We start from the raw sequence: 21,175 nt of genomic DNA, 5'->3' as shown, positions 1-21,175 counted from the left end.
CTCTAGCCTTGAAACAGGTCACTTGGTGTTATTTTCCCCCTTCAAAATTATCCTATAGCTTTATGCTGCCATATATGTTTCTATGTAATGGAGGTATTCTTATTTTCTTCAGGAATGTGGGAGGATAATACTGAGGCTCCCACACAAGGCAGGGACTTTAGGCAGCTGAGACAGGTCCCTGTGTGCATCACTGGACAGTCCCCCTCCCAACCCTGGGCTCCCACCCCTGTACTCTCCTAACATGATATCATCCCAAGAGTCAGTGAACTTAGTCCGCTCCACTACTCAAGGGGGCTGCGACCCAAGAGGGACAGAGTCACCTGGACCTGTCAAGTCTTCAAGACCTCTGGTCCTTCTGATGCATATGCATTTTCTCTAGGGAGGTTGCTTTCCATGTCCCACAAGGCTGACTCTTGGCAATTCATCCTTTTCAGCTCTGTTCTTATCTCAGTGGCCCTCACCCTACTGTTGTGTCCTGGAGTCACTTTCCACTTCTACCTCTTAGTCTTGTGTCCTTGTTTTAGCCTCTGATACTGGGGCCTCCAAATGATATATCTCACCAGTGGGGCGGTGATGGAGGGGTTGTGGCTGGGACTCAGCTACAGGGGACCCCTCCCACACATTGCTGGTTCTTACCAACCCACACTGCCTGGTACTGGTCCTCTCCCTTGGAGTGCAGGCACATTTTGCAGATTTGGAGGGAGAAGGCAGAGTAACAGATTGAAAGAACAGAGTGTAATAACAGAGAGGAGGCCTGGACTCAAGAGTTATTTTGGAGCCAGTGAATTGGAACAATGCCCAAAGGATACTTGGGTAGGAGCCTGAGCTGGGAAGGGCAAAGGCCATGTGTGCCCAGACCCCTGCAATCATGACACATTGGCAGTGCAGGTGGGCCCTGCCCTGGGCCATGCTCCTGCTTCTCTTAGGTTTCCAGCTCCTGGTTACTCACAGATGGAATTCCCAAGAGGAGAAAGACAGTGACACGGAAAGTCATTTCCCTGCCACTGTGGAATATGCCTTACACATATTCAACCTGCAGAGCAAGGATATGAAGGCCTACAGATTGGTGCGCATCCTGAATTCCTGGAAGGACCAGGTAGGTAACCACATTTTTTGACATAATGACCTGCACTTGCTATAGTCAAGGCCAGGGATCTTGTTCACCATCTGAAGTCCATAAAATACAGTGAAAATACAACTGTCCAGTTAGTGTTAGTTTTATAAAAGAAATAATTTGGAAATTAAACACCTTAGTCAGGGTCCATTCACATGTAGGACATATTTTCAATCTTCATCATTTTATGACATTATTTAATGACTAATACCTCAAAATCTGGACTATGAGGTGATAAAGATCCTGAGTAAGAAAAGGCCCAAAGAAGAGATCAGCTGGGGAAATATTCTAAGAAAACAAATACAAAAAGATCATTAGCAAACAGAGGAACAGACATAGAGAGAGGTGGCTTGAGAATTCGGGGAGTGAGGATTCTTCCTCATCCGGAGCAGAGCTTCTTCTCTGGTATCCTCCCTACAGTCTCCACCTAAGGGAATAGATGTTACTCTACACCTTTCCAGAGCATTGTCCTTGTAATGGGAGTGTCTACAGAATGCATCCAGGAATGCTGTTTTCACATGGGCTACATCAGGAGCGGGTCTAGTCATGTGTGTATAGGTAGGTGTGTGTAAGTGTGTGTGTGTGTGTGTGTGTATAGGTGTGTGTGTAAAGGTGAGTATGAGTAGTTATGAGTGGGTATATGTCCATGAATGAGTGTGTGTATGAGTGTGTTTGAGTGTATCAGTGAGTGTGAGAGTGTATATTGTAAGTATGAGGTTTGGAGTGAGTGTGTGTCTGTGAGTGGGTGTGGGTGTAGGTGAATGTGTGTGTCAGTGAGCATGTATAGTATTGTGAAAGTGTGAGCACATGTGTAAGCACACGTGTTTTATGTGTTAATGTGAATGTGTCTGTGTGTGTAGGTGTGGGTGTGAGTGTGAGTGTGTCAGTGAGCATGTGTATGTGTGTGAGTGTGTGTATGTATGTCCTAGTATGTATGTGTGAGTGTGCTTGTGTTGGGGGCCCAGGGCATTCCTCTCTGCCTTTGGACCTCTGCCCTGAGAGCCTGAGGAAAGGACAGTGGGAGCTCCACCCTGCATGGAACTCCAGCCTCTGTGAACACTGCCGGGCCAGGTCCCATCTGGTTCTGCTGCCTAAGCTCTCTCAGGCTGGACCTTTGCTCTGGGCTCCCTAGATATGCACTCACACTGAGTTTAGGGTGGAGTAGTGGAGAGTGGAGTAGGGGTATGGATGGAATGAAGTAGAATGGAGTGGAGAAGAGTACAAAAAATTTTAGAAGGCACTTTGTAGTAGGACAAGAGGTATCATTGTGTGTGTGCATGTGTGCACATGTGAGTGTTCCAGCAGCACTGCGGGGCATCTTCCTGTTCTCAGGCAGGTGAAAGGTGTCACAATGGGGCTATAGAAGAGTCTCCCACTCTGGGGCTGACATTACTCAGCAAAATTTTGCAGAGCAAATACCTTCCTAAGCACTCAGCACCTAACCCCGGGGAGTGCTGTTGTAGCTTCAGAAGCATGCTGGAAGTCAGGCTGGGTCTCCCTGGGGCATTTGTGGACTTGGGGCTTTAGGATGTGATGTATGAATGATGTGTGCCCCCGCCTGCATCTACCCTGGGTCTCACAGCAAATGAGGGCCTCTTTGCTTGAATTCCCCAAGCTTGGCTTTACCCCCAGCAAGCTGTTCCAGGTCCAGCTCCCTATGGGGAGGAGTGTTTGGGACTCTCCCTACACTGCATGGATCTACACTAGCAGCTCTTAATGGAACCAAGACAGGTGTTCCCACTGTAATGTCTCCATGTACCACAGATAGAAGACGACCTGGCGTTCTCCATGGAGCTGGAGCTTCGCAGAACCGAACATGGGAAATTTGATGAAGACATTGACAACTGTCCCTTTCAAGAAAGCTCAGAGCTGAACAATGTAAGACACACAGCAGATCCCTCAGGTCACAGAGCTGAGGATGCAGCTTGGGACAGACATGGAGGTGAAGCAGATGACAGTGCCATTCCTAGGGACACAGACGAGTGAGGGAACTGCAGGCCCTAACTTGCTCACTGCTGGTGCTGCAGTAGGAGCCCAGCCAGACAGGGACAGGCCATCCTCAGGGTGCATTGTAGCCCCTGGTCAATCTGGGAACTAACTCTGCCCACTCACCTCATTCCAACTGCCTGGCCCCCAGGCCACACCAGTATCAGATTGCTCCTGACCATGAGGGTCCAGGTCTCCTGAGGCTGAGACAGGATGCCCCTTCTCTGAGCTTTATCCACCTCTCTTCCTGGCATTAAGGAGAAGGAGCATGTTGGGGTGGACAACATCACCTTTGCCCCTGTGGCTCTTTTGAGGTTTTGTTGGCTCTGTTGAGGGTCTGAGGTTATAAGGGTTGAGGAGCAGCCCACTGCCCTCCCTCTCATGCCCTGACCTGGGTCCCACTGATTTATAAGCTGTTGCTCCAGGGAAAAAGGTCAAGGTGAACCCCAACTCTGGGCCACTCCACCTAGGGTGAGGGGTTCCTCTGAGTGAGATAGCACCCCATGGGAGAAAGCACCCCAATGCTGTACTAGGGCATGGGTCACACTGGGTCAGCCTAAGTGTTGCCCTGGAAACCACAGGGCTAAGGATGAGGAATTGGCACAGAAGCCCCTGAGGTCAGGACAAGGTCCCAGGTCCAGAACAAGGAGGATTCAGGTGGAGCTGCACCTGAGGGCCACAGCCTGCATCCCCAGGTGCTTAGCCCAGGATGGGTGGTTGGGATGTGTGCTGTGTTCAGAGTTGGATTGTTTCCCACTACTCTCCAGCCACCCTCCATCCCTGTGCTAATCCCCTCAGACTTTCAACTGCTTCTTCACCATTAGTACTGTGCCCTGGGGAACACCCTTCTATCTCCTGTACAAGACCTGCTTGGAGGGCTTCCACCGAATGATACCATACCTTGCCTGGCTCTGACTGTTCTCCTGGATCCACTGTTTCTCTATAGGTGTCTCTTCAGTGGCTGTGCAACACCAGGCTCTGTTTGTTCTCTTGCAAGTGTCTGGGTCTCACTCCCAGGCATTATGGAAATTCTTCATTGTCCATTTCCATCCTGTAGAATCGATCACTAAACATTAGCATTTCAAGAAGCTTTGTGTAGCATTGGTTCCAGACAGAGGGGCTGGGTAAGTGAAGGACTCATCCTAATAGGGAAGTCAGGTGGGCCCAGGATGGGTTCTCTTCCCTCTCAGACTTCTGGGGTCATCTTCCAGGCGGCCCAACCTGGAAGCCCAGGTGCTTCTCTTTCTGGGCTCACAGAGGTACAATGACCATGACCCAGCAGGGTACACAGAATGCAAGATAGACCCAGACAAGCCCTCAGGCCCTCAGGACACATGTGGCCCTTGTCTTGGGAATCTTCTAAAAGAGGACTTGGGAATCTTCTAAAAGAGGACGTGGCAAAATTTTTCTGTAAGTAAATGTAACTATTTTGGCCTTTTCAGGCCATATGGCCTGTTCTCAACTCCCTAATGTTGCCTTGAAAGTACCATAGACAATACTAATACAAATAAGAGTGTTGTGTTCCAGTCAGACTATATTTACACATACAGGCAGGGTCAGTGCTTGTTCCTGGGGCCATGGTTCCCTTCTTCCAACCAGCCATCCCTCCAGTGTCCATGTAGTTGGACCACCCAGTACCTAACGCTTCCCATTCCTCCTCAAGATCTGCATCTCCCCCAAGTTCTGCTCAGGGCTTTCTCTGTGCAAGTGGCACTCCATCTGCAGAGTCAGCACACCTCATTGGAGAGAGGTAGGACTCAAGGACAACACTCCAACCCCAGGTAGGATGGCGACAGGCTCCCAGCTCCACAGAGGTTGTCAGAGGGAAGATCCACAGGGTTCTCATACATTCCAGTAGGACAAAACCCATGGCTGCTCAGTGGCCCATAACAACAGCCGCATTGACTTTCTCCCTCCTCTGTCTCCCTTCCCCTCTGTGCCTCTGTGACCATCTCCCAAATGAACCACCTGCACCCCCCAATTTGCATCTCAGGGTCTCCTTGGGGACTTAACAGCAGACATGTGGTGTTAGATATCTTTAGGGCTCATCCTCCATAGAGACCTGGATGGGCTTCCCAGGATTCCAGGCAGAGCCATGGGGAGACCCTAGGGGTGGGTATCCTCCCTGCCAGCCGAGCATCACTAAGCATGGACATAGCTGTGCTCTTGTCCCACAGCCATCCTGCCTGGTCCCAGACTTCAAGAGATTTCTGAAGACTCTCCCACCAACCACCTTCCTGTCTACTCCCACACTGGTCTGTCCTGAGTTGTGCCTCAATCGGCAGAAGGAAGCATAAAGGGGGCTCTCTATCCACTGTGATCCCAGCATGTTTTCCATAGTCAACCCCACTAATTCTACTGAAGTCCCACCAGGTAGCTCCAGGAAAGGGTCTCCTGTGTGTTCAGCCCAATGGTGGGGGGACCTTTCCTGGCCCTTTTGTGGGCTCACCTTACTTCCTGGGGCTGGGGAAGCAGAGCCCACAAGGCAGGTATCAAATCATGGCACCTGGTAAGGACTCAGTAAATCCTGCCTCAGATCATACTTGTGGGGATTTGTTAATGGTTCCACCCCTCCCCCTTCCCATGGAAATCTACAGAAAGTTGGGGTTTTAGGGGCACCTGGGTGGCTCAGTCGGTTAAGTGTCTGCTTTTGGCTCAGGTCCCAGGGTCCCAGATCCCAGGGTCCCAGGATCAAGCCCCATTTTGGGCTCCCTGCTCAGTGGGGAACCTGCTTCTCCCTCTGCCTGCAGCTCCCCCTGCTTGTTATATTTCTCTCTCTCCCCCACCCACACACAAATAAATAAATAAAATCTTTAAAAAATAAAAAAAGGAGAAAAAGAAAGTGGGGTTTTGTCCCAGTTCCCACTGTGTCCCCAGGGCCCTGAGGATGAGTACAAGTTTCAGGTGCTCCAGTTTTGTAACAGGTGTAAGACTGAGGGACCAGTTCTTGTGGGAAAGCCCTTCTCCCTTGCCCTGTCCATCCTTGTTGGCTTGGGGTGGTCCTGCCTGCTTCTTTTCTGGAGTTTGTTGTTGAAGGAACAGGAAAGCAGGTTTCTGGATACTCAGTGTCACCCTGAGGTAGGTCCCTGGGCAAAGCTCTGCCAGAGGCAGAGGCAAAAGCAGGGGGTTGCTAGAAACACAGACCATCTACCTGGCCAGGTCCCAATTTCCAGAGAGGAAAAGAGGCCCAGCTAGTGGCTCAATCTCAGGAGAGCTCACTCTTCCCCTAAAATGTGAATCTTGTGTTGACTCTGCTGCCCTAGTACTGGTCTGTTAGCCTCAGTCTCTGGGTCAAGGCCTGAAACTGGGAAAATAACTATGCTGGTTATCAAATGCTCTACCATGTTCTGCTCTGCAGCCACTTCCTCATCTGTCAGGAGACAGTGGACACTTCCCTCAAATTTCCCAAGGTGTCAGAGTCACGATATAGCCTGGGTTCAATAAATACAGGACTGAACACAAAGTAACAACAAAGTGGAAAACTTGGGACAGCCTTGATGGATGCCCAGGCCTCTCCCATGGAGGCCAGAGGAAGGAGGAAGGGGTCTGGGACCTGGGGTAGTCAGAGCTGGTAGGTGACGTACACGGAGAGCTACCCCAGGAGCCTGCAGTCTTTGCCCTGTGAATGAGCCTCAGCATGACCCCACACATTTCAGAGTGGTCCCATCAGTGGTAGCCAGCCTCCAAGATGGCATCCACTGATCCTCATCTCCTGGTCATCATACTCTTGTACAGTCCCCTCCCACACTGAGCCAGAGCTAACCTGGGGGACGATTAACACAAGGAAGAGGTGATGGTGTCTGACATCTGAAGCTAAGTCACAAAGGGCAGTGTGGCTTCCATCTTAGTCTCTCAGAACATTCTATCTGGAGGAAGCCATACCAAGCACCCAGCAGCTCTGTGGAGAGGCCCACATGGAGAACAGAGATCTCCTGTCAATGGCCAACACCAACTTGCAGTCATAAGTGTGAGCCACCTGGGAAGTGGATTCTCCAGAGCCAAATTAACCCTCAGACGAGGGCAGTGTAGTCAACGTCTGAGTGTAACCTCAACAGACAATGACATCAGTCCCTGATGCTCCAACTCCCCTCGGATCCCAATACCTGATGTGGGATGCAGACCTGGATTTCTCCCAGGCCCTAGTGTAGCCCAGTAAGGGAGTATGTCTTGCTTGGAAGCTACATTTTTGAGCCTCTCTTTTTTTCAAAATTCTCATGATCAAAGGGAAAATGAGGACATGGTGACAAAGCCAATACTTCTGTCATCCGTGTATCTTCTAAAAAGCACAATTTCTGCAGAGGAGGGTGGAAGCAGGATAAATTCTCATAGTCAGCTGGTCCCCCAGGTGGCCCAGGCTACAGACGTGGCCTTAATGAGGCTTTGAACTTTGGAAGAGAATGGGCCAATACTGAAGGTGCCTCAGAGTTCTCTTCAGGCTCACATATGACACTGACAACTGTGTGCAAATAAAAACTCAGAAATCCAGAGCCCCTGGGTGGCTCAGTCAGTTAAGCATCCGTGGTTAAGCATCTGCCTTTGGGTCAGGTCATGATCTTAGGGTCCTGGGATCCAGCCCCACGTCGGGCTCCCTGCTCAGCAGGGAGCCTGCTTCTCCTTCTCCCTCTGCCCCTCCCCCCTGCTCATGCATGCTCACTCTCTCTCTCCCCCCTAATAAATACGTAAAATCTAAAAAAAAAAAAAAAACCCTCAGAAATCTCATTAGTCAATATAACTATTTTGATACTGATTCTTCATTCTGACTAACTCAGTGCATCAGAAGGGCCCAGACAGTTTTGGAGAGTTAAACCCAAAGCAATATCCCTCCAATACTAGACAGCTGACCTTGGGTGTGGTCAGTAAAGTCTAGTTTCCCTCAAGTGCTTGCAACTATTATGGATAAGATGGAAACAACCAGCCTAGGGTGTGTCAATGTGTTAGGTCCCTCCAGGCATGGAACCATATTGTCAGGGTTCAGAGGAGAAAGTCCTACTCTAGGGGCTGCTCATGGGACAAGATGGGGCTGGCCAACTCCAGCTATAGAGGAAGAGAGCAAATGCCCTGGCAGTGGTTGGGGGCTGAAGGGCAGAGGTGGGCAGAGAAGTGAAAGTCACAGGTACCATTCACATAGGGATCCCCATCCCAAGGTGGGGGAGCAATGTGACAAGAACTGGTCTGCCTCTGTTCCTAGAACTCCATGACCACATGGAGGAGGGAGGTTCTGGGCATGCCTTCCCCAGAACATGGTTGCTGGCTGAGGTGAGAAAATGCAAGTGTGTCCTGTTGCCTGACCTTCCCCAGGTATGCCCCAGGTGGTCCCAGGCTGCCCTTCACAGTAGACCTGGGCTCCAGTATGAGGTTGCTTCCTCCAGAAGCTCAGCTTGAGACAATAATTCAAGTGCAAGTGGTTTATTTGGAGGGGATTATAGAAAATACCAGAAGGGCAGTGAGGAAGTAAGAGTGGGAAGCAGCATGTCAGAGTGAGCAGACTAACAATGTGGGAGGTTAGGGCTCTGTCTTGCTGGGCACATCTCAGAAACTAGATAGGACACGCCTCAATGTTACTGGCCAAGGGTCTGGAGGCTGGGGCGTTCCCTCCCCAGCACTCTAGCCACGTCCCATAGGTGGAGAGAAAGCTTTCAGGCAGCGAGGCTCAGATACAGGGAGTGTTTCCTTGTCAGCCAGGTGACCCCTGAGCTTTACCGTCTCTCACATGTCGAAGATGGCATGCATGCCCCTGTTCCTGTGTTACTGTTGACACTACCCTGGCTGGACTTGACCTGTACACCAGTGCTGTAACTTCCATATCCAGGTTTCAGAAAATGCCTCTTTCTGGTCATGTTAACCATCTTCATCATCATATCCCACCTCTCCACACATGCACACATACACGTACACACAAACACATATGCACATGTGCGCACACACAGTGGTAGCCAGCCTCCAAGATGGCATCCACTGATCCTCATCTCCTGGTCATCATACTCTTGTACAGTCCCCTCCCACACTGAGCCAGAGCTAATCTGGGGGATGATTAACACAAGGAAGAGGTGATGGTGTCTGACATCCGAAGCTAAGTCACAAAGGGCAGTGTGGCTTCCATCTCAGTCTCTCAGAACATTCTATCTGGAGGAAGCCATACCAAGCACCCAGCAGCTCTGTGGAGAGGCCCACATGGAGAACAGAGATCTCCTGTCAATGGCCAACACCAACTTGCAGTCATAAGTATGAGCCACCTGGGAAGTGGATTCTCCAGAGCCAAACTAACCCTCAGATGAGGGCAATGTAGTCAACGTCTGAGTGTAACCTCAACAGACAATGACATCTGGAACCACCCCACAAAGCCACCCTCAGATCCCTGACCCACAGACACAATAAGAGATTTAAATTGCTTAAGCCATTAAGGGCAGAGTGATTAGTCATGCAGCATTAGATAACTAATAAATCCCACAGTGCACACACGCACACACGTTCATGCACAAAGCAGCCTACTATCCATGAGCCATCAATCACCCTTACATTGTTTCTGCTTCATTTCAAAACCAAAAGTACACTGCAAATCTACAAATAATCCAACTATCTTCCAGTTGGATCAGTTGTCTGAAACTGTTTCTAAGCCAATGGGCTGTGTCTTCCCTGGAGTCCTAGGCAGGGAGATTTCTGTGGAAATCCATGGAAGGAACACTCTCAAGGCAGCCAGACCCCTCAGAATCTTGCAGAAACAACCCATCAGTTCGAAACAGTTGAGGACTGCGTCCTCCAGTTAGTTCTCCAGAAACAGCTGCCAGTGAAAAGTAATTTGTGCTCAGAGTTCAATGAGATAAGGAAACAGGTTTACACTCTCTTCCATCTACTGGTAGCAGATTGTCCTGCTAGTAGATGAGTGAGTCACCTAGAAGAGGCTGACCAACACTGTAAAAAGGCATCATGTTCTCAGTTTCAGCCCCTGAAGGGCACACAACAAAGCAAAAAGGCCACAGAAATGAAGTCAGTGGGTCAGCTTATTTAAATGGTTTGCAGGTGTATTTGCTTCTTTAAAATGGAAGTGAAAACAGTCGAACATGCTAGAAGATAATTAGACCTCTTCGCATTGTTTCTTCAGCATAGTGAACTCAAATTCCCAAGGTTTGGTTGCAACAATAAATGTGCAAAGAAACATCTAAAAGAGACAAAAAGAATAATCAGTTTGTAAGAAAGAAAAATGAAAAACAAACAGAAGTTTCTATTTCTGGGTGCTGGGATTTGGTTTCAGGGTGGCTAAAGGCAGCCTGAGCCAGTCTTGCCCTTGCAGTCCCTGGCACTGTTAGACCTGAGACCGGATGGCAGGGGAGCCAGCCTCACTCACCAGGATGGACCCTTGCCAATTCACCTCTTTGTGATCTGAAGCCATCATGGATAGCAGGAGCCCAGAAACTGGTTATTCTCAGAAATCCTCATCTCCAGCTCTGGCCCTCATCCAGCCACGCTGACTCGCCTGCAGCCTACTGAGACTGCATGCTGCCTGAAGGGCCCAGTGAGTCCTTCCCAGAAGAGGCAGGAATAGTACAGAGTCCTGCATGTCTTGGTGGGGCAGGTCAAGGTCTGGCCAGAGACAAGAAGCAAAATTTGTAGCCAGGGAACTGAGGGGACACATAGAGCTCTTTCCCAGGGCCTGCAGAATGATGCAGAATGAGCGAGAGTTTCAGGCTGCTGGTGTGGGATAAGTTCACTTGTATCCCTCCTCTCACTCCTAAAATTGTTATTCAGTTAGAATAAAAATATAAATGAGGAATATCTCTACTACATCAATGGAAACATGAATGGCAACATCAAACAGAATTGAAGTTGTATAAGATACAAATACTGAGGGATCAGCTTGAGGAAGAAAATAAGACCAAGCTACCAGCAATCCAGACAGGCCATTGGAGAACTAAGGCCAGTCCAGATATTCATCCTGGCTGGAGGGGCATCTGGGACGGGTTCAGCTGTTTCTTGGCAGTAGTAGGAAGGGGAGGGAGTGGGCTTATCAGAGAGTCAACTAATTGCTTAACTTCTGGATCAGCCAAAGTAGACAGGAAAAAATCAGGAAACAGAGGAATTAAAAACCCAATTATCAGGATCAATCCTAGAGGACATATATTAAAAATCTTTAAGAAGTGAAAAACTACTGAGTAATTCAACTTCCAGGAACTTTGCCTACAAGGAAACAAAAATCACACAAATAGAAATAAAGAAGAATATTTATTAAAGCACTGTTCATAATAGCTAAAAGTTAGGAAAACTTAACCAATTCTCAGGGATCGGTTAAGTAAAATGTGGAACACAAGTAAATGAAATCACAGTTTCACTATATAATGCTCTCAAATAATTTTACAATTTTAGAAATCCTTACACTTTATTATTAAATGAAAATCTAGGTTATAGAACAGTATACAGTATGATCCCAACTACATAAAAATACAAATATAAAATATAGAAAAGCTAGTATAAATAACGATATATTGACAGTGGTAAACTTTACATAAGGGTATTTATAGTTGATTTTAAGTGACTTTTGAAAGTTCTAAATTTTCCACACGAAATGAATAAGGCTAATAACTATTTAAAATCATATCAAGTTTTAAATTTATATTCCAAGGAGCTCAGATGTTTGCCTTTTCTTCTTTTCTAAATCCCAATAAATAACTAAAGAAAGCAGATAAGGTCAAATCTATAGGAGCTCTGAAATGGGAAGGGACGCCATGCAAGGACAGGGACAGAGAAGATTCTCCTCGTGATAAGAAGTGGATGCAATCAAGGTGACAAAGTCTACTGAATGCCAGATGCTCTATGTAGAAGATGAAAGCATAAGAGAAAACCAAGAGAAAGAACTGCCTCAAAACCCCAGAAACCTTGAAGTCATCCTCAGCTCTTCTCCTCTCACTCTCCATGGCCAATCTATCAGCAAATTTCAACCAAGCCTTTCAAAGACATCCAGAACTGAGTACCTCCACCAACCCAAACAGCATCATCTCTCATTTGAGCTAGTCCATTAGACTCCTAACAGACTCCTGTTGATCTTGCTGTCTCCACCCCCTGCCCCCATGCTGGCTTTTCTCCATGTGTTTCTCCATGTCTGCATTCCTTCTATTTTTACCTGGAGTGTCTTGAAAGACCAATGACTTCAATGGGCTATGCCAATGAGCACACTTGCTCTATAGCTTCCACTGTCTGTGTCAATAGGCGTTCTGCCCTGTGACTTTTATAGATCTCATCAATGGGCACCCTCTGGCTTGCAGTTGAGTTTGGCCAAGGGGAGACAGACAGGAAGTGGGAAGCTGAGGAGTTGAGGTTAGGGGTTTCCAGTGACTTGACTGTGGCTCCTGACAGGGGCCCTCTGGTTGCTCCAGGGGAAAAAAAAAAAAAAGACATTAAAAAGCAAGGCCTGGAAGTGAAAACGTGGATGATTACTAGGGATATTAAAATATTTCAACCTTACTAGAAATCAGGGAGCAACCAAGTGAAATGGTGGGGAGATCACCTTTCACATACATCAGAATGAAAACATTTAAGATTCAACCCCAAGGGCTGAGGGAAAATGAACAACTGTGCACACCACGGAAGGAGGGTGTGCTGGTTCAACCAATTTGGAGAGTAAAACGGAGATTGCAAGTCATGTGTGGTGGTCCCACCAGCGCTGAAGCCGCACATGTGGCTAAATGGTAGACCCACTCCCCAGGGCACCCCAGAGGAGAGCCCCGAATCTGCTCAGTCTGCATGCACCCTGTCACTGCTACATTATGGTTAAAAGTGAAATTTTAAGATGACCACAAATAGCAAGATGGTTAAATATGACATAATACAGCCATATAAGAGCTTAATATGCAGTAATAAAAACAATTTTGCCTGATTTATATACACATTAAATGGCCCAAGAAATCATTTGGCATAATTAAATACTAACAGATTGTACCAACATAATAAATCTCAAAACATATTGTTGAGTGGAAAACAAGAGGAAGTTCCAAAATGTATGTACATTTTGAAAAACACACAAAACTCTGCAGACACAGATTAATTTTTTTTAATGGGTAGGAACACTTCTCAACAATTTGAGTGTTTATCTTAGAGAGAGGGGAGTGGAATGTGTATTTAACATTTTACTGGTTGAAATAAGCATTTTAAATTAATGTAATAAAATGACAACAGTTATAAAATCAAGCATATGGGTATTTGATATATCATTCTTAGTATCTACCAGAATTTTTAAAATGTTACTTAATTGAAAACTAGTTCCAGTAACTTATAGCTTACTCTCTAGATGTAGCCATCCACTTGTATTTGGTGTTCTGCTGTGGTGCCTACTATTCATTAGAATATGAAGATGTATTTTATTTGCACATGTCTGAGCAATTTTCAGGAACCACTAATCTGCCATTATTTTTGCTTAGCCATGTCTCATGCCAGCTTTAGGTATATACCAAATAGGTGAAGAAAATACATAAGACACAGACATATGCATACTTGTGTACGCACCTTCAACTATGAAAGAGAAAAACTAGAAGTAACTTCTATGAAAAGATCACCAAGACAAATCTGCCCAGCCAAACCCAGCCCAGCTTTGCAGAATAGTGAGAAATAGTGAATGGATGTTGCTTTAAGCCACTAAGTGTCTATGTATGTGTTGGCAGGAGTGAGGGGTATCAGCAAAAACTGACAGAAACAGTGCTCTATGTTTAGAACCTGGCTGTCCTTGGTCCTGAATATGATCAGACTATGGTTTAAAAAGGAAACTAGCATTAGGAGAAGGAAGGGAAAAATGAAGGGAGGGAAAAATAGGAGGGAGAGATGAACCATGAGAGACTATGGACTCTGAGAAACAAACAGGGTTTTAGAGGGGAGGGGGGTGGGGGGGGTGTTAGCCTGGTGATGGGTATTAAGGAGGGCATGTACTGCATGGAGCACTGGGTGTTATATGCAAACAATGGATCGTGGATCACTACATCAAAAACTAATGATGTATTGTACAGTGACTAACATAACATAATAAAAAAATAAAAATAAATAAAAATAAAAAGGAAACTAGCAGAGTTGGTCCTATCGGTTTTCTCTGTCTGGTACACAGACCTGACCGAGGCCATACCTTTTGCATTTGGGGATCCTGTTGTAATAAGCAGTTTTCATTTTCTCCTGAAATTTTCTTGCACATTGTTCGGGCAATTTTGACTTCAAGAAAGTAGTCCAAACTCTCTGTGACCTGTCAAGAAGTAATTTAAAAATTAGATATCACAGGGGCACCTGGGTGACTCAGTCGGTTAAGTGTCTGCCTTTGGCTCAGGTCATGATCCTGGGGTCTTGGGATTGAGCCCTGAATTGAGCCCTGCATCAGGCTCCCTGCTCAGCAGGGAGTCTGCTTCCCCTTCTTCCTTTGCCCCTTCCCCTCACTTATGTTCTCTCTTTCTTTCTTTCTTAAAATAAATAAAATCCTTAAGAAAATAAAAATTAAAAATTAGATATCATAAATGAATACATGATATCAATTGTCATCTCTAATAAATAAACATGTCATTGACTGCTTAGGGCAAAGAATGTCTCCCCGCCACCCTCCTTCCCTCCTATAGTTTCCTTGCCAGAAATTTTGGGGTAACTGGAGGGGGAGGAATTCCTCCCTTGATCTCTCTCCCTTTGTCTGTCTATCTCTCATCATGGTATTGAATGTTAAATAATGACAACTGTCCCCAAGATAAAGCAAGAAAACTATTCCCCAAAGAATGTTTTCCTGGGAAAGGTAATGGTTTGCTTATCGGAGCTTGGAAAATAAACAGCAGTCTATAACATCTTCATACCTAGTCAATATTGGGAGAAGAAGACATCCCAGAACTGGAATTTGCTTGGAGGGTATTGCTTTTCTAACTTCCTTCCTTGGCAATTTTAGCAATCCAACCTTATTCCACATGATACACCCTCCCAAGTCCCTGACTTCAGGGCATCTTCCTCTCCCATGAAGAGCCCCCCACCAGCCCTTGTATTCCAGAGGGCCCTATGGGGAAATGGAGATGCATGATGGCAAATGGAGACTTTTATTATTTAAAAATGAGAACAAGGTAAGATTTTACAAAACTTAAGGGAGAGAATGCATTAAAGAGAATGACCAAGTTAAACACAATAACTGACCCTAGAAGAGTAAGAGATCATTTTGAAAACATAGTAAACATTTTGGACATTCTCGAGAAATTACCTGGGCAATTGAACAAAATGGTAGTGGTTGGGAGAATTCTAAGGACGGTTTCTTGAATATCATATATACTTTAAAATTTTTCAGTTGTGTGTGTAAGTGTATATAAAGTGTCTGGAAGGACAGCCAACTGCTTCTGGGGGTGCCCTCAGGAAATGCCGAGTCAGATTGGAAATGCAAGAAATTGGGTCTTCGTTTCTATTTTTCAACTCAATGTCTTCCAGACATACTCCTAGAACATTTTTTATGACTGGATAACAAGTTTCTCAACCTCAGCACTATTGACATTTGGGGCTGGATCAGTCTTTGTGGTAAGGGCTATCCTGGGCACTGTAGCGTGCTTAGCAGCGTCCTAGCCTCTGCCCACTAAGTGTCAGTTAGTGGCCCCCTCTGGTTGCAATCACCAAAAATCCTTCCAGGTATTGCCAAAAGTCTCCTGCCAAGCAAAATCCATGCCCACTTGAGAACCACTGCTTTATCTTTGAGTAATATTTCCAAGTTAAAATTATCATAAAAACAAACTGCTCTGAATCATACTCAACAACCACCAACTGACCGCTAGCCCTAGCTTGACCCCTAATTGCCCAGAAAAGGGAAGAGGATAGGGGCCCTGGCTGCTGAGGCAGCCCTTCACAGCTTTCACAGACAAGGCTTCTGACTCTCCTGACCTCCCACGACCTCTTTCCTTTGGCTGCAACGTCCCACCACTTTACTCCATCCATATCACTCAGGCAGTAACATGTGCTCATTCAAAACAGAGAGCCTGGGTTTAAATCTTGGCTCTTCTACATACTAGCTGTGTGTCCCTGGACAAAATACTAAACCTCTCTGTGCCTATTTCCTTTTCAAAGAGGAAGAAAGCAGTTCCTACATAATGAGTTGTGAGATCTGAATGAGCATATGAAAAGCAACCAGGTCTGGCACAAAGTAGACTGTATATACAGTTGACCCTTGAACGACGTGGGGCTTACAGGCACAATCAAAAATCCAAGTGGAACTTATGACTCCTCAAAAACATAACTACTAATAGCCTACTTTTGACCAGAAGCTTTACCAATAACATAAACAGCCAATTAACACATATTTTGTGTGTCATATATATTATATACCGTATTCTTGAAATAAAGTAAGCTAGAGAAAAGAAAATTTTATTAAGAAAATTATAAGGAAGAGAAAATACATAAATATAGCACTGCACTGTATTTCTTGAAAGAAATTAGCATATAATTGGACCCACGGTGCTTATTTTTACCATCATTCACCTCGCACAAAATCTGCAGCAGAGTCTCAGTTAACTATGAACTAAAGCAGGTAGCTGCAAACTTTTTCTTTAAGGACTGGAGGGTAAATATTTTAGGCTCAGAACACACAATCTTGTCAGTATGGCACAAAAGTAGCCCTAGACTGCACTCAAATAATGCGGGTGGCAATGTTCTAATAAAACTTTATTTATAGACATGGAAATTTAAATTTTATGTAATTTTCATGTCACAAAATATCCCTTTTTTATTTCTTGTCCAGCTCCTGATAGAGAGCTTTGTACTTTTAAGTTAAATCAACCAATAAGATATAGTTGTTCTCTTTATATAGAGCCTGTGTGTGTTACTAAATTTAATCTGAATTATCACCAAGTATTTTTCTTTTTGCTTTTGTTTTGTTTTGAGTTAATTTTGTTTGGGGGGAGGGAATGTTTCATTCTTCCTTACCTTTTTCTTTAGTGTGTTTTCCAGTGGTATGTAGATGGAAGTTCAAGGAATTTTAAATACCTCTGTTCTAGACTATTTTTGAACCTGTTTCTACCTGATTCTTTTGAATTCTTACCTGCATTCAAGAGTTTACAGTGAGCTGAGAAATAAAATGTGCATTCATGAAAAAACTAGCACACAGTACAAAATGATGTATAATTTTTGAGACATGAGAATTCGGTGTACTTTTGATTAAATAAAGCAGAACCATCTATTTTTGGAACTGAAAAAGCATAGATAAAGACAAGTCCATGAAAGTGGAATAGTTCACTCTTAATTAGTTTACTACATATAAATGAGCCCCCAGGGCAGTTGATATTCATGAGGCTTTAAATTGGCCACCCAGTGATGACACACATCTAGGCCCCAGGTGTCCACTATCCAAGAAACACAAACAACATAACCAGGATCACACAAAAGAAAAGGAGAAAGCCAAGGCCCACTGAGAGTGGAGGATGACCAAGGGGCCAAATGTCCCAGCCTCATGGGGACATGAAGCTGCCAAATGAGCCTTCTCTCCTGACCCCATTAAGAAAACAGGAACCTCAGCAAATTCCTGGTGACCTGGAGGGATGGACTGCAAAGGCTGGAGGGCAGAGGGTGGAGAGGAGACAGGGCTAGTGGAGGAGGAAGAGGAGCACAAAGACTGCCCCTATACAGCATATCACTCCAACGTTGCAGGGTAGCCCCCATTCCCCATCTTTCTGTAAAGAAGAGCCTTCCCTTCCTTTTTTCAGTGAAAGCTGGACTTGCACTTTCTTTGCCTTTTCACTGTGTTATAATTCACACCTATAATGACTCATTTGATGATATCAGCCCAAATTGTCCCAGACTTGACCCCCTCAACAGCCCTTCTTAGACCCTCACCTATGCTTTCTGATATGACTGTAATAAATTTTAAGTTATTTTAATGGCTATTTTATAATAGAATAATAAAAGATAAAGTGTAACTAATTTTCCTCCAAAATCCCTAAAATAAAATTAATAAATATTTGGCTAAAGGCATCTCTCAGCTGTTTTCCACTCCCTGGGGTCTGTGTCCTCTGTGGATAATGGGCCCCCTCATGACTGCATCTTGGAGAGAAAGGGAAAAGAGAACATGCTCACCAACCTGCTCCTGGGATTTCAGGACCTTTACCACCTTGAAGGTGTACTTGTCTTTGCTGGTCTTATTATACTCTTTCATGGCAAACCACAGGGCCTGCTGCACATAGACATAACTTTCTGGGATGTCTTGGAACTTCCTCACCACCTTTGACCTGCCCCCGGTGTGGACACCTCTGGACACAAGGGTCATAGTGGCCACCAGGAACAGCAGGCTCAGGCAGAGTCTGGCCATGGTACCTCAGCCAAGTGGGTATAGGTCTTGTTCCTTCTATCCTTCCAGGACTGGGGCAGGACATGGACTGGGCTGGCCCTGCTGCTTCTGCACCTTCAGATCTTCCTGGCACTGCTAGGGACAAAAGGGGGAGAACTTCTGTTAGTTTTGTGTCATATGGTCTTCTCTTTCTCCTTCCTCAAAGAGAAGTAGAGTAAGAATTGGGCAGTCACAATTCAGAGCATTTTCCCATCTTTCTGGAGGGAGTGCACTCACACTCCCTTCCTTACCAACTGACCCCTGCCTCTTTGCCTGAGAGGTTCCCACACATCCAGTGTAAGTGTCTCTCTGTATCTGGTCTCATTGCACAAGAAGGCACAAGGACCTGCAACAGAAGCACTGCCACAGGAAGAAGATGGGTCTCGAAACTCATCTTGTTTCCTCTTCAAGAAAATGTATGAAAATCCTCAGCTGAGCCTTTGGCCTCAAAACTGCCCCCAGCATCTCTCCCATTTCCAGTCAGGTTCATTAGCAATCACACTGGGATCTGTTTATGGAGTATTATTGAGTCTTGTCAGGCCCTATAATAAGGATATCACATGTTTCTCTTATTTAATTATCTCCCTTGGGGCCACATAATGAGTAGTCCCTTTTACACAGGAGGAAAATAGGTCTCACAAAGAGGTCAAGTAAATGCCTCAGGCTACCTGTCAGAGTTTTACTTCATTGCCTGAAACACACCTTCAGACCTACCTCAATCTAACAGATGAGTAAGTGTAGATCACAGCTTGTAATGTGCATTTGCTCTTGAGGAGATTCCATTCTCCCATAGAAGGTGAATCAGAATGTGTAGTTCATGAGACAGAGGCACAACAGTTAATGTGTTAAGTATAGATAATGAAGAAGCAAATAGCTTGACAGGTGTAGGGGCCAGGGGCAGGCCACATCAAGGGAGCCACCTGGGCATGAAGATTATTTTGATTTAAAAACAATCAAAACCCAGCAGATTCAAGGAAAGTTCTTTACCTTCTCTCCTCCTCCAGCCAGCTAAAAAGAATTTAGAGGACCAGCTCCAGGAAGAGAGCTATCACCACAGACAACTACATTATGATGTGAACATGCTATGGTAGACAGGGGGGAACCTAGTAAGGCCTGTTGGATCAAAGTCCTCTCTTTGTCTCATTGTTTCCATGGGACCAATAAGTATTTGTTTACCAAATACCAATTCTTTTTCTTTCTTCTTGAGGATTACATTTCTTCCCTTTGAAGTCCCAGACCCCATTCTCCTTTTCCTTAGTTCAGAATGACTTATATACAGTTTGCCTGACTGTCTTTGGAATTTCCATGTCTGTGTGGATTCCCCATATGTATGAAATTACATTTGATTTTTCTCCTGTTAATCTGTTGCATGTCAATTTGATTCTTAGTCTGGCTAGAAGGTCCTTGAAGGGGACAGGAAATTTTTCCTCCCCAACAGAGACAAAGGCAGAATCCAAAGGTTGTGTTCACCACAGACTAGTAGTAAGTATAGTTTGCCTAAGTTGAGCAAGGAATGTGGCAGCAGAACCTAAGGACACCTGATATCCATCAGACACGAACTACACATGAGATACATGGAGCACAGAATATTCATAAGGTCTTATGTCAGCCAACCAGGGATGATGCCATCATGGCCCCATGTGTCCTCACCCCAGGAACCACCAACCAAATCCTCAACATGTCCTGCTGTGCCAGGGAGACTTACCTGTGTCTCTCCTCAGGGCCAGTGGGTGTTTCCGACATGTTACACAGGCTTTGCTCAAACCCTCACTCTGGGCCCCTTAACCCCATCAGCAAGGAGACTGAAGCAGCAAAGAGCATCACAGGCCCAGGGTCTGGGCAACATGGCCTTTGTGTCTCCCCAGCTTGCCCCCATACCTGAAGTGTGTTAACTTGCTTCCTTTCCCCACCTAGCCTCTTGCCCAATGGTTTGATGGTTTGCACTTACTTGATATACATGGGATTTGCTTGAGCAGCTAACTTTGGCCTGTGAGACTTTCTACTCCATAATGTCTGAATGTGTTGCCCAGGGCACACTTGGAGGCCATCCTGGCATTATAGTCCTTCCCCACCCAGTACAGCTATTACCCAGACCCACCTCAGAACCAAGTTCTTCACCACACTCCTGCCTGCTGAGACTTGAGCTGGCTGTCCTTACCCACAGGTGATATCTTTCTCCTTCTGAGGACTTGAGCTTTGACCAGCTCCCCTCGTGGGCCACTCTCTGTCCCAGCACACTCAGTTCTTGCCCCTGCACCTGGTCAGAGTGTTAGTTAGGCCTGAGTCAGGGATGCTTCTGCGCTCTGGCTACACTGTCTGGCCAGGTGGTCACATCTATGGGCCCTTTGTGAGGTAAGCCCAGCCCTTCTGATGCTGTTCAAGGGCAGGGTACCTCTAACAGGTCCCTCAGCTCTCAGAGCCCCACAGGCTCAGCAAGACCAGCAGTATCTACCCCTAATGCAGAAATCTTGCTTGTTTCACACCTCTTGGCTTTCTAAATTCCTGGGCTTAGGACTGAACTCCTTGGAAATGAAAGCACCTCCATGGTCATTTCTGTCAGGGTTCTGTTATATGACTCCATAGTCCTAGAGGCAGGATGAGGCACCAAATGGCCAGGCTCAGGGAATCTGGGACTGAGAGGCACTTGGGGAGGTAATGCCTATGGCTAGCAAGAGCTGCCCCCAGAAACACCAAGTAGAAAGCATCGTTTGGCAATGACAATGCTGGCATAATATACCTCTGTGGGATGAATGAATGGAGCAGATTCCCACAGACCCATTAGC

At 45.9% G+C, this 21,175-nt stretch overlaps 2 protein-coding genes across 8 annotated transcripts; one reads left to right on the top strand and one right to left on the bottom strand.

Moving 5' to 3' along the window:
* The first annotated feature begins 868 nt into the window (after positions 1-868).
* Positions 869-4,015, top strand: LOC112828138 (cystatin-9-like). The gene is made up of 3 exons (XM_025877004.1): positions 869-1,100; positions 2,883-2,992; positions 3,899-4,015. Exons 1-3 carry the CDS (start codon positions 869-871, stop codon positions 4,013-4,015), a joined length of 459 nt encoding a protein of 152 aa, XP_025732789.1.
* LOC112828133 (cystatin-13-like) lies at positions 4,005-20,707 on the bottom strand. 7 transcript variants are annotated; one of them, XR_012374150.1, is made up of 5 exons: positions 20,491-20,707; positions 18,147-18,488; positions 14,199-14,312; positions 10,467-10,678; positions 10,086-10,256 (listed from the first exon to the last, which is right to left on the bottom strand). XR_012374150.1 is itself a non-coding variant. In XM_073878488.1 (4 exons), the coding sequence occupies exons 2-4, from the start codon at positions 18,372-18,374 to the stop codon at positions 4,134-4,136; spliced, it is 360 nt and encodes a 119-aa protein (XP_073734589.1). In that variant the 5' UTR covers positions 18,375-18,488; positions 20,491-20,707; the 3' UTR covers positions 4,005-4,133. The 7 variants fall into 7 exon arrangements, 6 of the variants coding, with proteins under 6 accessions (XP_073734589.1, XP_073734588.1, XP_073734587.1 ...); XM_073878488.1 differs by lacking the exons at positions 10,086-10,256; positions 10,467-10,678 and adding an exon at positions 4,005-4,151; XM_073878487.1 differs by lacking the exon at positions 10,467-10,678.
* Positions 20,708-21,175: the final 468 nt, after the last annotated feature.

This window comes from Callorhinus ursinus, unplaced genomic scaffold, assembly GCF_003265705.2.
Source record: "Callorhinus ursinus isolate GAN/ISIS: 27379988/994484 unplaced genomic scaffold, GSC_fseal_2.0 scaffold29, whole genome shotgun sequence".
In the NCBI taxonomy this organism is placed as follows: Eukaryota; Metazoa; Chordata; class Mammalia; order Carnivora; family Otariidae; genus Callorhinus; species Callorhinus ursinus.
Note: the sequence above shows the minus strand (reverse complement) of the source record. Positions and strands in the feature narration are given on the sequence as shown.

Excerpts from the sequence above, each read along its gene's own strand:
- LOC112828138 (XM_025877004.1), top strand. The coding sequence starts at position 869 with ATGACACATTGGCAGTGCAGGTGGGCCCTGCCCTGGGCCATGCTCCTG. Across the intron at positions 1,101-2,882 it reads TTCCTGGAAGGACCAGGTAG|AAGACGACCTGGCGTTCTCC; the intron begins GTAACCACATTT and ends TACCACAGATAG. Across the intron at positions 2,993-3,898 it reads AAAGCTCAGAGCTGAACAAT|ACTTTCAACTGCTTCTTCAC; the intron begins GTAAGACACACA and ends TAATCCCCTCAG.
- LOC112828133 (XM_073878484.1), bottom strand. The coding sequence starts at position 18,374 with ATGGCCAGACTCTGCCTGAGCCTGCTGTTCCTGGTGGCCACTATGACC. Across the intron at positions 14,313-18,146 it reads TCCTGAAATCCCAGGAGCAG|GTCACAGAGAGTTTGGACTA; the intron begins GTTGGTGAGCAT and ends ACTTCTTGACAG. Across the intron at positions 12,460-14,198 it reads AGGATCCCCAAATGCAAAAG|CAACCAGAGGGCCCCTGTCA; the intron begins GTATGGCCTCGG and ends TTTCCCCTGGAG.